The 15,163-nt window shown below is 33.4% G+C and overlaps 2 protein-coding genes and 1 long non-coding RNA gene across 4 annotated transcripts; 1 reads left to right on the forward strand and 2 right to left on the reverse strand.

Moving 5' to 3' along the window:
* Positions 1 to 1,038: 1,038 nt before the first annotated feature.
* Positions 1,039 to 3,531, reverse strand: LOC131625811 (uncharacterized). Of its 2 annotated transcripts, none has more exons than XR_009290959.1 (3): positions 3,070 to 3,531; positions 2,754 to 2,876; positions 1,039 to 2,649 (listed from the first exon to the last, which is right to left on the reverse strand). It is a non-coding gene; the product is annotated as an uncharacterized LOC131625811 (long non-coding RNA). The 2 variants fall into 2 exon arrangements; XR_009290958.1 differs by having other exon boundaries at positions 1,193 to 2,649; positions 2,802 to 2,876.
* A 6,392-nt stretch (positions 3,532 to 9,923) lies between these two features.
* LOC131625815 (uncharacterized) lies at positions 9,924 to 10,790 on the forward strand. Its single transcript, XM_058896644.1, has one exon. It carries the CDS (start codon positions 9,924 to 9,926, stop codon positions 10,788 to 10,790), a length of 867 nt encoding a protein of 288 aa, XP_058752627.1.
* On the reverse strand, positions 10,346 to 13,279 carry LOC131625819 (actin-related protein 2/3 complex subunit 2B). Its single transcript, XM_058896649.1, has 10 exons — positions 13,131 to 13,279; positions 12,961 to 13,027; positions 12,654 to 12,858; positions 12,393 to 12,559; positions 12,219 to 12,296; positions 12,001 to 12,133; positions 11,824 to 11,915; positions 11,684 to 11,740; positions 11,482 to 11,542; positions 10,346 to 11,399 (listed from the first exon to the last, which is right to left on the reverse strand). The coding sequence occupies exons 1-10, from the start codon at positions 13,187 to 13,189 to the stop codon at positions 11,215 to 11,217; spliced, it is 1,104 nt and encodes a 367-aa protein (XP_058752632.1). The 5' UTR covers positions 13,190 to 13,279; the 3' UTR covers positions 10,346 to 11,214.
* Between the last annotated feature and the right edge of the window lie 1,884 nt (positions 13,280 to 15,163).

A 15,163-nucleotide genomic window follows, 5' to 3' on the forward strand; every position in this document is an offset into this window, starting at 1 on the left:
CTCGAGATCTTTGTTAATGGCAACAAACCACTTTCAAGATGCTACTTTGATAAAACCAACCATATCTACAACTCTCAAAATCTCACCCTTGAACAAGATATTATTCCTAGTCAACTCAATGACCACACATTGCTATCAAGAAAAACCAATGGAGATCCATTTTTAAGTTTCCTTCTAATCATCATCTAGCAAAACTGGTTTAAATGAAAGGCTATCATATATTCATACCTGATTCTTACACCACTTCTACACTAATCCAACAACAGACCTCCCTCCACACTTGAACATTAAGGAACAGGAAAGAAACGTGTATACCACATCTTCTTGTGCATTGATGCACAAGGGTAATACCAAGTTTTGACTACAAATAATAACCACCTCCTTTCCAATTCAAGTCTGGTTGGTAACTTTTTAAGCAACATGTTAGTCAAAGAACTGCACTTTGCTTGTCTCCTCAGTTTTCCACAATCTAACCAATTGAATTCACACAATAATTCGTTGTCTATATTATGCCCTATACATTATCGATTTCATTCAACCTTGAATAATTTGACTTGACTGAGAACCCACTCCTGCTTCTCCACCACATATATCCATCCTCCGAATTTGCCTTAGACCATCTCCAATGGTAGTTTCTTCTATTGAGTTCTCCACATGTACCATTAATTTAATAATTAAATATTTAAAAAATTTGCCATGTCATAGTAAAGTTGCATTGCAATGCAACAACTAAAAGATTGTAGTACCCAATCAAATCAATAAAGAACTCAAATGTAAGTTGCACCACTAGTGCAAAAAAGGAATTTAACACCTAATTTTTGGACATTTCATACCGGTTTTTGTACCGGTGTTATTGCTACCGGTATGGTAAGTAAGAACATTTGATACCTGTTTTAAAAATGGTGTAAATAGCCCATTTAAGACCAATTATTAAGGAAGTTGGGTATTAAATATTGACATTCAACACACATTTTAGGAAGAAACGGGTGTTACATGCCCATAATTAACATCTGTTTTATATAACCGGGGTTAAATATTATTAATATATTCAATATCTACTTTTAGTTGAAATTTGGAGTTGAATGGAAATATTTAATACTTTTTTTAAAAGAGAAATATTGTTAAATAAGCAGCTTTTTTATTTTATAAATAAAATTCTTCTTACAACATTCATATATTTACATCATTTGGCACTAAAAATTCACATTTTAGATTTTAAACTTTACTATGTATAAAATAATTTAAATAGAAGTGCATGTGTTTGTAAGATAGTTAAAGTAGTTGTCCGCATATCAAGTGCAACCTAGTTTGCACAGAATCCCAAATTTTAACATTGATAGATATTCTAAAATCTAGAAGTAACATATTGAGAAACAACAACATTTATACTTATTATAAAAACAAAACTACATATGTTATTCTGAATACAATATAAAAGTTAACTCAACCTAATAAGCTAACTCTAATGTGGGTGCAAGCATAAGATGTTTAGAAGCTTGTAAAGAACATTTATGGTGATGACCTAGGAGTTCTTGTCGCCTGAGACATTTCTTTCCACAACCTCTCTAACCAGCTATGATACAAGACTCTGCTATCTAAAACTCTTCTAATAGCATCCATATGTCTGTTAATTACCTCTCCAAATATGAAAACATTAAGGGCAAATGCTTCAAGCTGGAATACAAAACAACTCCACAAACATCTGATCTAAAACTCTAGCTTTTGTAGTTGCAAATATTTGGCTTGGCACTCATCAAAAACAAATGACATGCACTGCTTTTGCAGTTTCCTGCATCAGCATAATACACAAGTTCTTCGGTTGAGTTATACAAAGCTCTCCAGTAGCTACGCCAACCTATCCTTGACAGAACAAAGTTTAGCATTGTTTTCTCCTTCACGCATGAGAGTTTAGTATCCAACATGTTTCTTTATTATCTCCTAATTAAAACTTACATGCCCATAAAAAACAAAATTAATCATAATAATTAGTAGAATGAGAAACATTAAAATATGACATTATCTTAACAACTTCAATCACACTATATGGACAGCCGAAACAAAATCAAGTTTAAAGAAGGTATAGTGACCTCTTTATTGTACTAATTTTTAAGGTGAAGATCCAACCTTTATGGTATAGAAATGATTAATGTAATCACAGATTTAAAAATAGGACTGCCTGGTTCTACTAGAGCAGAACCTACATCTTTTCTAACCTATGCATTGGATTGATTGTGTACCACATAGTTGCAACAAAGGAACATATTTGCAACACAGACCTAAGGATCACACTGCTCTAGGAATATCACAAAGTCATCTCTAACCAAAAGAAACCATGTGACCAAAATCAAATAAAATGGCTATTACTATCTTCCTAAACTAGAAAAGTTGTTAGCCCCTCAGAAGCACGAGAGTGGTTACCGATGATGTAAATCAAAACTCGTGCAACAGTCAACTAACCAGGAAAAGTCGAACCAAAGGCAAAAACCAGAAAACTACCCAAATCGAAAGCAAAAACTAAACTGAAGTTGAGAAGCAAGTTGTAACTGAAGAACCTGAGGAGGCCAGAACAAAACTGTCTTGTACTGGTTCAAATAATGGGTAGCAGAGCAACACAAGAAGCTAGACCACAACACTTACCCCAACCCAGAACTGCAACAGAAAAGAGGGAACACAAAAGTTAGTCAAGAGGAGAAAAATATTAGAATAGAATAGTCTAATTAACACTTGCTTCATCGAAGCCTCTCCTTAAATACCTCTAAGCCAACATCCACATTTTGACATGACTCTGAAGAAAAAAATACCTCAATTTAAACTCCTGAACATGTAAACACATCTCAGGACTGCTCGCCAAAGAGGCAGATTCGTGGCTAAATTCTCTAAATATCATTGTCAAGAAGTGTTTGTTAGTTAGTGAACTCAAAAATATCAAATAACATAGCCAATACCAAGATGTCAAGTATAAAATAACATAACAAATAATATCTCCAATTTCTCCAAAAAAAATGCATGATAAACAAAATTAACGAAAAAAAATGCAATAATAATGATAATAATAGTAAAAGAACATACCATTATCATAAGGATCTCGGCCGTCGACGGTTTATTTCATTAACACGACGCCGTGAAATGCATTAAAACAAAGAGGGAACACCGATTATAAGATTCAACAAATGGAGAGATGATGAATGCGATTCTAAATCAAAGGTGACATTGATTAGCGATTCCGATTCAGAGAAAGATTGAACCCTAAAAGAGAGGGCTTATGAACACGTTTGTGATTCAAAACAAGTTTCTGAGAGGGTTTTTTATTCTAAACTTTTTTCTAAGAGGACTTCCCAATTTTGATTGATTGGCAGAAATATTAAGAGAGGAGGTGGAATCGTGAAACACTTATCGTGAATAGTGAATACCCAGGATTGAGGGGAAAAGGGTTTTAAGCAAGTTCCTAGGTTTTTCTCAAGCGAGAGTCATGTTTGAAGCGCAAGGGTTAACTCTCTGAATTGTGAGGCACAAGTTTTTTAAAATTTTAGTGTCTCAATAATAATTTAGCTATCACATTTCATTTTCTTAAAATCAGGTATAAATTTATGTTTATCTATGTGGTTACTCTTTTTACTTTATACTTCTTTTTCAAAAATCAGGTATCGTATACTAAATAATTTTTTTTTTTTAAAAGTATCTTATATTAGTCACCGGTTTTTCTAAAAATTTGGTGTCAATGACGAATACTTAAACTTTTTATTTTAATTACAAAATTGCCATTACTTATCAATTTTATATCCTTTTTTAATATAATACGTATGATATCAATAATTCTAATGTTATTCCTGCACTAGTGCACCATTGGAGATGCTCTTAGGTTGCACCCAGTGCCGGTCCCGACTTTTTGAAGGCCCCCGGCAAATATTAAATTTTTTAAATTTTAATTTATTAATATAAAATAAAATATAATAATATATTTTTTTATAAAATAATAAATAATAAAACTAGACACAAATAATAATGAGTTTAATTGGAATGTGCAAAGAAGTTTTACACCGTCAGTGAATAATGAACGTTGGATGTAAATTATATTTTATTTTTTTAATGAACGTTAAATGTAAATTATATTTTATTTTTAATTTAATTATTTATTAATTCGTATTAGTGGGTGGTTATGATTCATGTGTACAAAATTTTACAGAGTGACAGTACTTAGTAATTAATCTCAATAATAATATATTAAATTTTATCATATAAATTTAATAAAAAATGAATTTATCATATAATAAATTTTGTAAACATAAAATAAATATAATTTATATATATTAATCAAAATTTATTTTTAAAAAATTGAAAAGTTCCATACGTGATTTTTTTAGTTATATTAATACAATTTTTTTTTAAAAAAGTTCATGTGCCATTTTTGTACATAAAAAGACAAAAAGATGGAATTGGAATTGTAAAAATTGATATATTCGTTTTCGTTCATGTGCCATGGTTTAGAAAATTAATAAAAAATGGTATTGTAAAAATTACTTCTCCATGGATCGAACCAAAAATATTCACCTTTTAAGGTCAAGCTTCATACCATTGTGAAACAACCACTAGACATTAAGGATTTAGCAAATGCTGTATTTATTATATATTATTTATTAATTTTTATCTATTTTCCCGATTTTGAAGCCTCGATTTTTTAGGTCATGGGCCGTGGGCCTGGTTGCCTTGGCCCAAGGCCGGCCCTGGTTGCACCAACTGAAGAATCTCCATCAACATAACCAATTGACTACCTTCTACATCCAAAAGGACATTCAGATCCATTTCTAAATCCCACACCCAAGTATCTTCAATCCAAGCTCCCATTTCCATCACTTTGGAGTTGGGGAGAGATGAGTGAGCCCAAAAACAATTTTGGAAACTGTGAGCTTAATGGTACAAAACCTAACCATTTGTGCTTCCAAAAATATATACTTATACCATTCCCTAATTTACAATTAACTGAGTTGGAAAACTAGTTTTGATCCTCCACTAGGGATAATCCCATTAATCTAATATCCTTCCACAACAAGGAATCCTTACTTCCATTAATTGGCATTGAGGCGTTAGACATTTTGGCATTAGTTTCTCCATACATGTAAGACATCAAACCAAATCAAATAACATTGTGTTTATTCAACATTCTCCAGTGCCACTTGCATAATAGAGTTAGATTAAATCTTTCACAATGCTTGACACCAAACCCTCCTTCTTCCTTAGCCATGCATATTTTGGACCAAATAGCCCATTGATCTTTTTCTTCTCTCCTATTCCACCCCCGAAGGTACACATGTTGTAACATCATTATCTCCTTTAGGATTTCGTTATGAGCTTTATAAAATCAGAAGTAATAAATTGGAATATTGGTTAGGACTGCATTCAACATTGTTCTATAAGTGACTTGTTGAATAGTATTTTCAAGGCAAATATTTTTGTATCGTATCCACAGAGATTGGGTGATATTACCGCCGTTCTATAGTTGTAATTGTTTTAAGTTGACAATTAAAAATTGGTTTGGTTTGTTTTAGAATTTATCTTGATTTGATGAAATAAGACACAAATGACAAAATGTAATTTTCTTCAAATAAAAAGTACTTTGCCAAGATTAGGATTCACTATTCCAAATTCATGCATCTGATCAAACCAAGTATGTGAATTTAAATATCATGAACATAATCTAGTATTCCCTTAATAATACTTATGTCTAAGTAATATTGTGATAATTGTTAAAATAATCTCTTGGCAATTTCTTCACTCAAGACATTATTTTAACAATCTTTGGCTAGCAATACACATAGAAAATCAATGCATAAATCTATTTCTACAACTTATGCATTACTTGAATAAATCTCTAGAACTGAATTTCTACTATCTATTTCTACAATAGTATAGATCAAATATAAGAGTTTAAAACAAAAGATTCATTCTACATTCATTCAATAAGATTCACATACAAAGATGTTCAAGAGAGATACATAGAGTAAAAGGAATAGCTACCTCTAATCTTAGCAAAGAGAGTTGTTTAGTTACTCATCACCATGATAGAAAGCTTGCAAAGATATGAAATCCCGTTTTTGCCTTCAACCTAATTTTCTCTACTGTTTTTCTGTAATGGGATAATGTGTCCTTCTGAAAATCTCAAAACTAAAGATATCAAAATTACATTCATTTCCTTTCTAATGAGACAAAAGGAGAAATGATTGCCATCCCTTTTTGCCACCCAATTGACCAATAGAAGTGAATAGCCCAAAAAAGTGCTCTTTTGTTGTCTACCACGCCACCACTTCACATGCCTCCACAAAAGTCAGAATCTTCACTTAAACACGCTGGCTGGATTCGCTCAGTTCGCGGCGCCAACAGGAGGACGCGGCGCCAACTGAGTTGACTTGGACATTTCTGATTTTCACTCAGTTCGCGGCGCCAAAATCTGGACGCGGCGCGAACTGGCTTGATGATGACTTCTTCCTTGATTTCTTGGCAGCCTTCTTGCATTATCTCCGCTTGTATCCTCTTTGATCAATTCATGATGTGAAGTTCTACAAAACTAGCAATGAAAGTGAAATACCTACTCAAATAGAATTAAAACAAGACTAATTACATATTTACCTATTGTGTGATTAAAACCATACGATTTGAATAGAAATTAGTTAAAAGGGACCAATAAAAGATGTGAATTTTACTACTATTTGGTCCCTAACATGACTCCAAACACAGGTCTGGGGTGAATCGCAGTATTTAAAATTCGTGATTAATTTAAAAGTTTTAATACTTCAATAGAAAATTATGTAAGTAATTTTAAGATCATATAATAAAAGCTATGGAAAATTAAAGCAGTAAAGTAAATAGCTGAAATTATAAATAAGAATTAGAGAGATGACACCTGACAATTATCCAAGTTCAGCCGAACGTTGGGTTACTCCTATCCCTAAGAGACCTTCTTGAGATTTGACCGTAATATTGAGCTTTTACAGGTTATGCCCACAAACCTTTGATACAAGCGAATTAAGAGATTTTGCACTAGGTTATCCCCAACCAAAAGTGAGCTTTTGCATGGGCTGAACTCACGACACATGTAAAGATCTTACGAGCTATTCTCAATAGCCAAACAAAACTTTTTCAAACTGAGTTTTATAACCAAGCATAAATTTTCAAATGGTTTAACTCAAGAACCAAACTCAATTCTTCAAGAGTATTGCTCTCTTGAAAATAACAATAGTGGTACGACACTAGTACAACTCTTTATTCACAAGCAATTTCACTCAAAAGGCACTAAAGAAACTTAGTGAAAAGTAAATATTTTAGAGAGATAGAAGATTTGAATTGATAAGAAGTAGAGAAATTCAGAATTCTGGTGTGAAATGAAGTGAAGAGAGACCTTCCTTATAGATGAGAAGATTTCGATAAAAAAAGAAACAATCCATTGACTAATTAACTCACCTAATTGATCAGGTCTTGAGTCTAATCGATTAGGTATTTCAAATAAATGAATATTGTAACCCAAAATGGAATATTTTGATATAGGATTGTTATCAGTCATCAAGAGACTGTCACAATCGATTATAGACTCGAATATGCATCATCGTTCGATTAGGTTCAAGATCTAACTGATTAGTTAGTTGAAAAAATGGTCCTAATCAAGCGGACAGTCTCCTAATCAACTGGCTAAGCCTTGAAAACATATTTAGGTAACTTTTTAAAGTAAAGAGAGACCTAAAAGTATTTTAGGTGTGTGTGTATGTGTATGTTTGTGTGTGTCTGTGTGAGAGTTGCCTTAGTATCTTAGGAGTTACTCTCCTACTTTCACAAGACTCAGGTCACTCAGATAGACACGACCAAAAAAAACTTTCACACTTCCTCTCATTCATAACTCTAAAGTAAAGAGAGACCTAAAAGTATTTTAGGTGTGTGTGTGTATGTGTATGTCTGTGTGTGTCTGTGTGAGAGTTGCCTTAGTATCTTAGGAGTTACTCTCCTACTTTCACAAGACTCAGGTCACTCAGATAGACACGACCAAAAAAAACTTTCACACTTCCTCTCATTCATAACTCTAACGCTTTCAAGTTCCTTTCCAGATATGCTGATCGTATAATCACTTCATTGGAACCTTGAATCTTCTACTTGATGAGGCTTGAGAAATATCCAAGTTAATCACCATTATCCAAGATTTGGAAAGATATTACCACCGACTTTGACAAATATAAGTGTTGTCGTACGTCATGAAAACACCAATAAGTTCACCAATGTCAGGATCATCAACTTCATACCTGCATGCGCATAGATCCATATTATTCCTATTTTTTATGATGACAACACATCTCTCAAGGAGGTGGTAAAAGAGAAAACACATAGACAAAATTTAGAGTGGTCAAACCCCCCTCACATGAGTAGAAAGTATACTCTACTCCCTCTGAGAGTATACTTCTCCCACCCCTTTAGCATAATGAAAAAGGTGGAAAAAAGTAAGCATAACACAAAGATCACATGTTTTCTTAAGTAAAGGGAACAAGTTACCTTATAAAGGGATGGACATGAATAGTCCAGAGTAAGGCACAAAAGTAGAACCTAAGATCTTACTTTTCCCTATGGAAGGTAGCATCCATTTTGAGAATAAATGGTAGGTAAGCTCAACGAGAGTCTTGCTTGAGGGACTCAACTAAAGTTTTGTCAGAGGAACTCAACTTGAGCCCAACGTAAAATGCTCCATTTAATGTCCCTTCTGTGGCGTCCAAATAAGGAAAAATATAAAAAGATTTTGTCCTTTACAGAGAAGGGACTCTAAAGGGGCGAGGCGGGGGAAAGGAACTTTAGTTGAGCCCGTAACGCCTTCCTGGTTGCCCATTTTCTAGTTTGGGCGTCCGTCTACTATATGTGCCGACCTCTTTATTGAATACGTCACCTCATTCTAGAAATAGTCGCTCGACATGGGAAAACGGGGAAATGACGTGTCCTCATTCCATTATGGTACGAGAGGAATCATTTGACCACATTCTTCGAAATAACGGTGGCTAAACAGTCCAATCTTACATCCTCTCAATGGTAGTTGTTATTTTCAAAAAAGTCTAGAATTCAGGCCCAAGAACGCTATAAATACCTCAACAATTGAAGTTTAGAAAACAATTACATTATGATACAGAAATTCACGTATACAGAACTCCTCACCTCTTATTTGAGCTAACTCTCATGTCCAAAACTTATCTTAAAATCTCTTACGACCCTTAATCATTAAGGATTGTCATATATCATTACTTTCTAATGGAATACAAAGTTTGATAAATTTTAGTGTCAATAAAAATAAATATATATTAAATTAGGTATATCGTTGTTGTTGTTGAATTTTTAAATATCAAATCACGGCAGACCTCTTCTTTTGTGGTCTATGTAATACAATATGTCTTGTTTACCTCTATTTTGATTTTTTCACAAAAAGTATGATCCGAGTGACTCTATTGAAACCAAATTATTGCAAGAAGAGTTTAATATTGACGCAATAATTTTAGGGGACATGTGGCTGAACATGTAAATTTAGTTTGATGAAGAGTACAGTTTCACACAACTAGATTTGGAGTGGAAATAGTTTCACACAAAAACTAGAAAATACTAATTAAGTAGCAAATAAAACAAGAGGTATGCTATAGCTACACTTGAAAACATACACCGTATGCTTACACCTGAGCATGGAAGCTTATTTTTAAGTGTGGCACAGAATTCAATTTGAATAAAAATAATAATTAAATGGGAAATGTATATGATACCGTGTGGTGTCAAATTCAGGTGTAAGCATAATATTTCTCATAAAACAAAGACCAATTCTTCTCCCTTTGACAAATTCCCTAACCAAAAAGAGCCACAAGAAAGACATGAAATGAAATGAAACAACAACAAGAACAACAACAGAACATCCTCAAAAAATGGCATCATTAGTCACCAATTTCTCTGGTTTTGTCCTATTCTTTCCCATTGGCATTCATCGCTTACTCTCTTCTTCCTCTTTCTACCTTCAAAATCCATCTCACTTCCGATCCAAGCTCTGGTATTTCTCCGACCCAAAATGGAAAAATCTCGATCTCTATCTTCTTCTCATAGCTTTACCTTTAGCATCAATTTCCGAACTGTTTCTCTTTCTCTCCTTTTCTCACCACCCCATTTACAGATTCTCATTCTTCCAACAATCATTCGCTGTTTTAGCCTTCTGGGTCTTGATCATATTGATCATTGTGATTGAATATGTTAACTCAGTACGTATTACTGAAAGTTTTGTTTTTATTTTTGGTGGTGTTGTTTTTCTGATGGAGTATTCTGTAATGGATAAAGGGATTTCAGGTGTTGCTGGTGTTGTTTATGGATTGTTAGGTGGATTGACGCTTGTATGTGCTTTTACATGCTTTTATCTGTCTGTTAAGCCATCTGCTTTCTTTGCTGAGTTTTTGTTGTCTTGTGGATTGGTTTTCAAGGGGACATGGTTGTTGCAAATTGGGTTTTCTTTGTATACTAATACTTTTGGGATAAAAGGGTGTCAGAAGATTTCGATTTTGAGTTTGACACCTCAGATGGAGAATGTGGATGTTCTGTGTGATCTTGATGAGGATAGTTTGAGAGGTTCTGCTATGATGGAGCTGTTGTTCATTTTGCATGCTATTGTGGTGTTGGTTTTGGGGCTTGGATTTTTTGGAGTGTTGGCAGGTAAAAGGAATTTTAGATGCGGCGAGGTGAAGGGACCGTTGCTGTCTGAGCTTGAATCCACGAGTACGAGGATGTGTGATGTTGAGATGGGGTGAAGTGGAATGCAAATGATTTTGTTTTGATGACAGCAATGAAGGAAAGGTTGCAAATTGCAATGTGGATCATTAGTGTTTTTTTGAAATTTCAGGTTAGGGTGTCCTTACCGGCTTTTTCTTTAGTTTGTTGTTTACTCGATTTTGAAGCAATGTTTCATCATGTCATATGATGTTTTGAACAATATATATGTTTACTTATAATCAATGAAAGTTATAGCATTTGGAGAAAACTTACAGAATCACAAATCTGTTATACATGTATTGTCTAGTGATATGAATATACTCTCTTTTGCTTACAATGCAGTAGTTTAAAGTCGGATAAAATTAATAACTATACAACACACTTTATCGAATAGTGCACTGAACATGTTCTAGCGTAGTTGGAGTCCATATATTACATAAGATATAATAAATGCAAAAATATCTACTCCAATTTTGTGTATTTTGTTGAAGAAAATTTCGGGAACCTCAACCAACGTTGGCGAAATCGTGTAAATCCATGAATTTTAAGTCGGAGATGAATTCTCTTTATTTTTCTTCCCAACGTGCGCCATCTTTGTTTCATAGTGTGTTTCGATGATCTTACTAGTTTCATGGTATACCTAGATCCTGCATGTTGAATAGAAATTGTAAATTAACAGTTCTGTTAACTTTCTCATCAGTATTTAAATGTGTTTAGCAGAAAGCAGACCTTGACGTTGTTTTACTTGTTTGGCTTGTTCTTTTTCTTCTGAGTTTGTTCCGTGCAAAACCTGCGAGTATGATGAAAGGATTAGCATTTATCAAACATGTTTTAGCTATTTATAGTCAATGCCTATAAAATTTCAATACTGCTTTTACAGAAATCTATGTTCAAACAATCAGCTTATCGTTCAACTCAGATACTTGTGTACCTCAACCAAATTTTCCAAACGCTTCCTCATCCGTCTGTGTATGAAACCTTTCGTGCTCTGCAGAACGTATATCGGTCAAAGATATCATAAAATTTCAATCGGAAATATTCTTTATAAAACAATATTATTATTGTTGTTACCTTTACATGGTTTCTAACATAGGTATTGAAATTTAATAGATTCCAGACAGTTTTGTCTAGCCTCTTGCCTTCAACATGCCGAGCAGAGATATCTATAAAATACCAAAGATCAAAACTATGATAGTGTAATCAATTTATGGCTTGTAGGGAAGTAGTTCTTGGAAGAAAATAGTATACCAAAAGAGAAAAACCCTCCATTGGTACTCAAATCCTCGAAAGCTTCTCCTCTCAACTCTGGTGGAGGAATGGCTGACCAGGTGCAAGGGGGTGTCTTTGTCCATTTATCTGAATTTCCAACATCCATAAGCTCCTGTCGTAGGTAGTTAAAACAATTGAGTTGAAAGCACATCGAGTTTAAAATAAATTACTCGGTTTTCATTAAGCTAGCTGCATACCTGAAAGAAAGTTGTTGCGATAACGATATCTGATTTTTCTCTGAAACGAATTGGGAATACTGCTATGATTCTCTGTGGCTGTATGCATCATGAATTATACGATCTTAGTGTTCTTAGCTTTCTTCTATGGCATTCTTCATGAAAAGTTCAAAGATTTGGTTACATAGGAATTACCTGCCTGATGACAAAGAAGGGTTCTCTCGGATGATAAACTAGTTTGATGGGTTTGTACATTCCCGGAGACGCATCATCAGAATTCACATTCCACAATATTTCTTTCAGCTGTGAACTCAGAATAACCGATTGAACTGTCGAAATATCCTCAATGACCTTGACATAGTCTGATACAAGAATCGTGCAGAACGTCAGACCGGTTAAAATCTAAGTTAAGCATGTGAAAATCATACATAAGCGAATAAATTACGGGAAACAAACCTTTATTTCTTGGAATCTGATCTAGGTTAAGCTTCAAAGTAAGCTGGTATCCTTCTCTAGCAGGTTCTTCAATTTCCACAACATTAGGACAGATTCCCTTTACCATTTCAATGGTGTATGGAGAAAGATTATTTGGTAGGATACCATGACAAAGAGGAGGTATTGATACTGATAAGTAGGCTACTATAGGATTAGAAGCTTGAGACTGTAAAGTAATAGAGAAATAATCAATTCTTATTGGAAATTCCTTGTGTTGATTTTGTCAAACTCGTCGAAAATTCAAATATACACAGTTAGTGAGTTTCACCTGAATATGGTATTCCACTGATCCGAATTCGTATAAATGGTGATCAATCTCAATGGACTTCTCAGCACTGTTAAGTGATGAATGAGCACTTTAACATCATTTTCTAAATGAGCATTAACCATAAATCAAATGAATATACTAAGAAGATTCTATAATATAAATTTTCTTACTGATAGAGCTTGAGCAGTATTTGTTTGAGAGCAGGAGATGCTCTATCCATGCATGCCATTATGATAAAACTATTGATCTTCTTTCTCTTCTCAAATTGTTTGAATACATAGTTGATTTTTATAATGTGAACTATATATAAAAGATCTAAGCATATCTCAACTTTTATTGATGATGAAGTTTTTGAGTGAAATGTAATCATAATCATGTTTGGTAACCTTTGAAGCAAATAGCCACCCTCTTCCACTCAAAGCTAAATCCTTTTCATTACTTTGTCACTTTCCCTTCTATTTCACTCCATATTTATTTGACATTCATGAATATTTATTTTTGTAATGAATAGATTATACTCATTCGAAAATAAGATGCAAGTAAAGTTAGACATGTCCATAAATTTAGGGTCTGACCTATACTCGGATTCAGGAGAGACCGCCTTGGTCTTCAAGCGTTTTATGGGACAATACCGATTTGGATCAACATAAATGGGTCAAATCGAACAGATTGACACAAAGCTGCATATCTAATTGATAGTCGATACAGTTCAATCCATTGGTATAATTTTAAGAGTATAATATAAGCCGTAATTGGCAGGTCCTAGACAAAGAAACAAATGGCTTGATTCTCCTTTACTGCCCTTAGCCAAATAGGGAGACATGCATTATAATGATAGTAAAATTGGTTATAAAGGAGTCAAAGCCTAAGATCTTATTGTTAGTCTATGATTTTCGACTCAAACATATTTGACTGGAATGGGAGTGTGAGATAAATACACATGCTAAAACACAGATCGATAAATCATGTTTTGACGCCAAAATTACAAGTAGTAGACAAGAAACAAATTGATTCTTGATAGGGGCACTTAAAAGACTTGAAGATATTTTCCGTCAAAAGTAGTCAAGAGATTTAAAGACAGTTGTTGACATTAGTAGCAGTTTGCAGTAGTTCAAAAACAAAAGACACGTGGAAGCTAAGCAGAAGACAAAAAGTCACGTAATGGTGTGCGTGTCGAATGTTAGAGAGTTTATCGTTGTCGACGCTTAATCGCTTATAGATATACATAGTATATAAACAGACCTCATCTATAAGATGAGGATTCACATTTTTCATTATTGTTCTCTATATAATTCAAACATTCAAATTACACATATATAAAATTTATGAGAAATGTATGAGTTTTGCCTCTCACTTTTAATTTAAGCATATTTTATTTTATTCGATTGCTTTTATCAGTTTCTTTCTTACCAATTTAGTCCCTAATTAAAGAGTTTATTACTTTAGTACCATCAAACATGGTCTAAACAATAAATTAAATAATACTTTGGCTCTTTCCAATTTTAAATCCTACCCACGTCTTTACCTCTCACTTCAGTTCAGACTTAGGTGTGAACTGAGAAAATCTCTGTTGCATATTAAATGGAATATTGCTTGGAATTTTCTCACATAACAATATAAGAATCTTGTGTCTATGTTCACTGGATTACCTTTTTGGTTAGTGCAAAAGAAGCCAAAAGGGTTGGTTCCTTTCAATGCACACACCTTTTGTGTTGAAAATGACTTTGTCTCTAAAGGGATATAACACCGCACCATTCTTTTGTTGCTGTTAGGCTATGTACACTGATTTTATTATTCAACATTTTTATTTTTTATTTTTTATACTACATATCATCTTTTCTTTCTTCCACCTAATAATTCAACATATATTCAATTTATACTCACTTCACTACAATGATTTTGTTTAATAAAATTCAACATCTTATTCCACCACCATTCACAACACACTAAAAAATTTAAACATTCAAAATAACCAATAAAATTTTACAAAGTATTTTGTGGACCCCACTCTTTCCACATTCAACATGTTGAAAACTTTCAACGCCAAAAAACAATTTTTTTTATGAGTTTTCACTATTCAGAAAAAGATTCAATGTTTTTATAGAATATTTATAGAGATACCATAAATTATGATTATTTGTCAAAAGAAGTTTTCATATTAGACATGAGAGTTGAACCTAAAAATGAATTCATTCTTTTTTTA

This window comes from Vicia villosa, unplaced genomic scaffold, assembly GCF_029867415.1.
Source record: "Vicia villosa cultivar HV-30 ecotype Madison, WI unplaced genomic scaffold, Vvil1.0 ctg.000244F_1_1_2_unsc, whole genome shotgun sequence".
Classification (NCBI taxonomy): domain Eukaryota; kingdom Viridiplantae; phylum Streptophyta; class Magnoliopsida; order Fabales; family Fabaceae; genus Vicia; species Vicia villosa.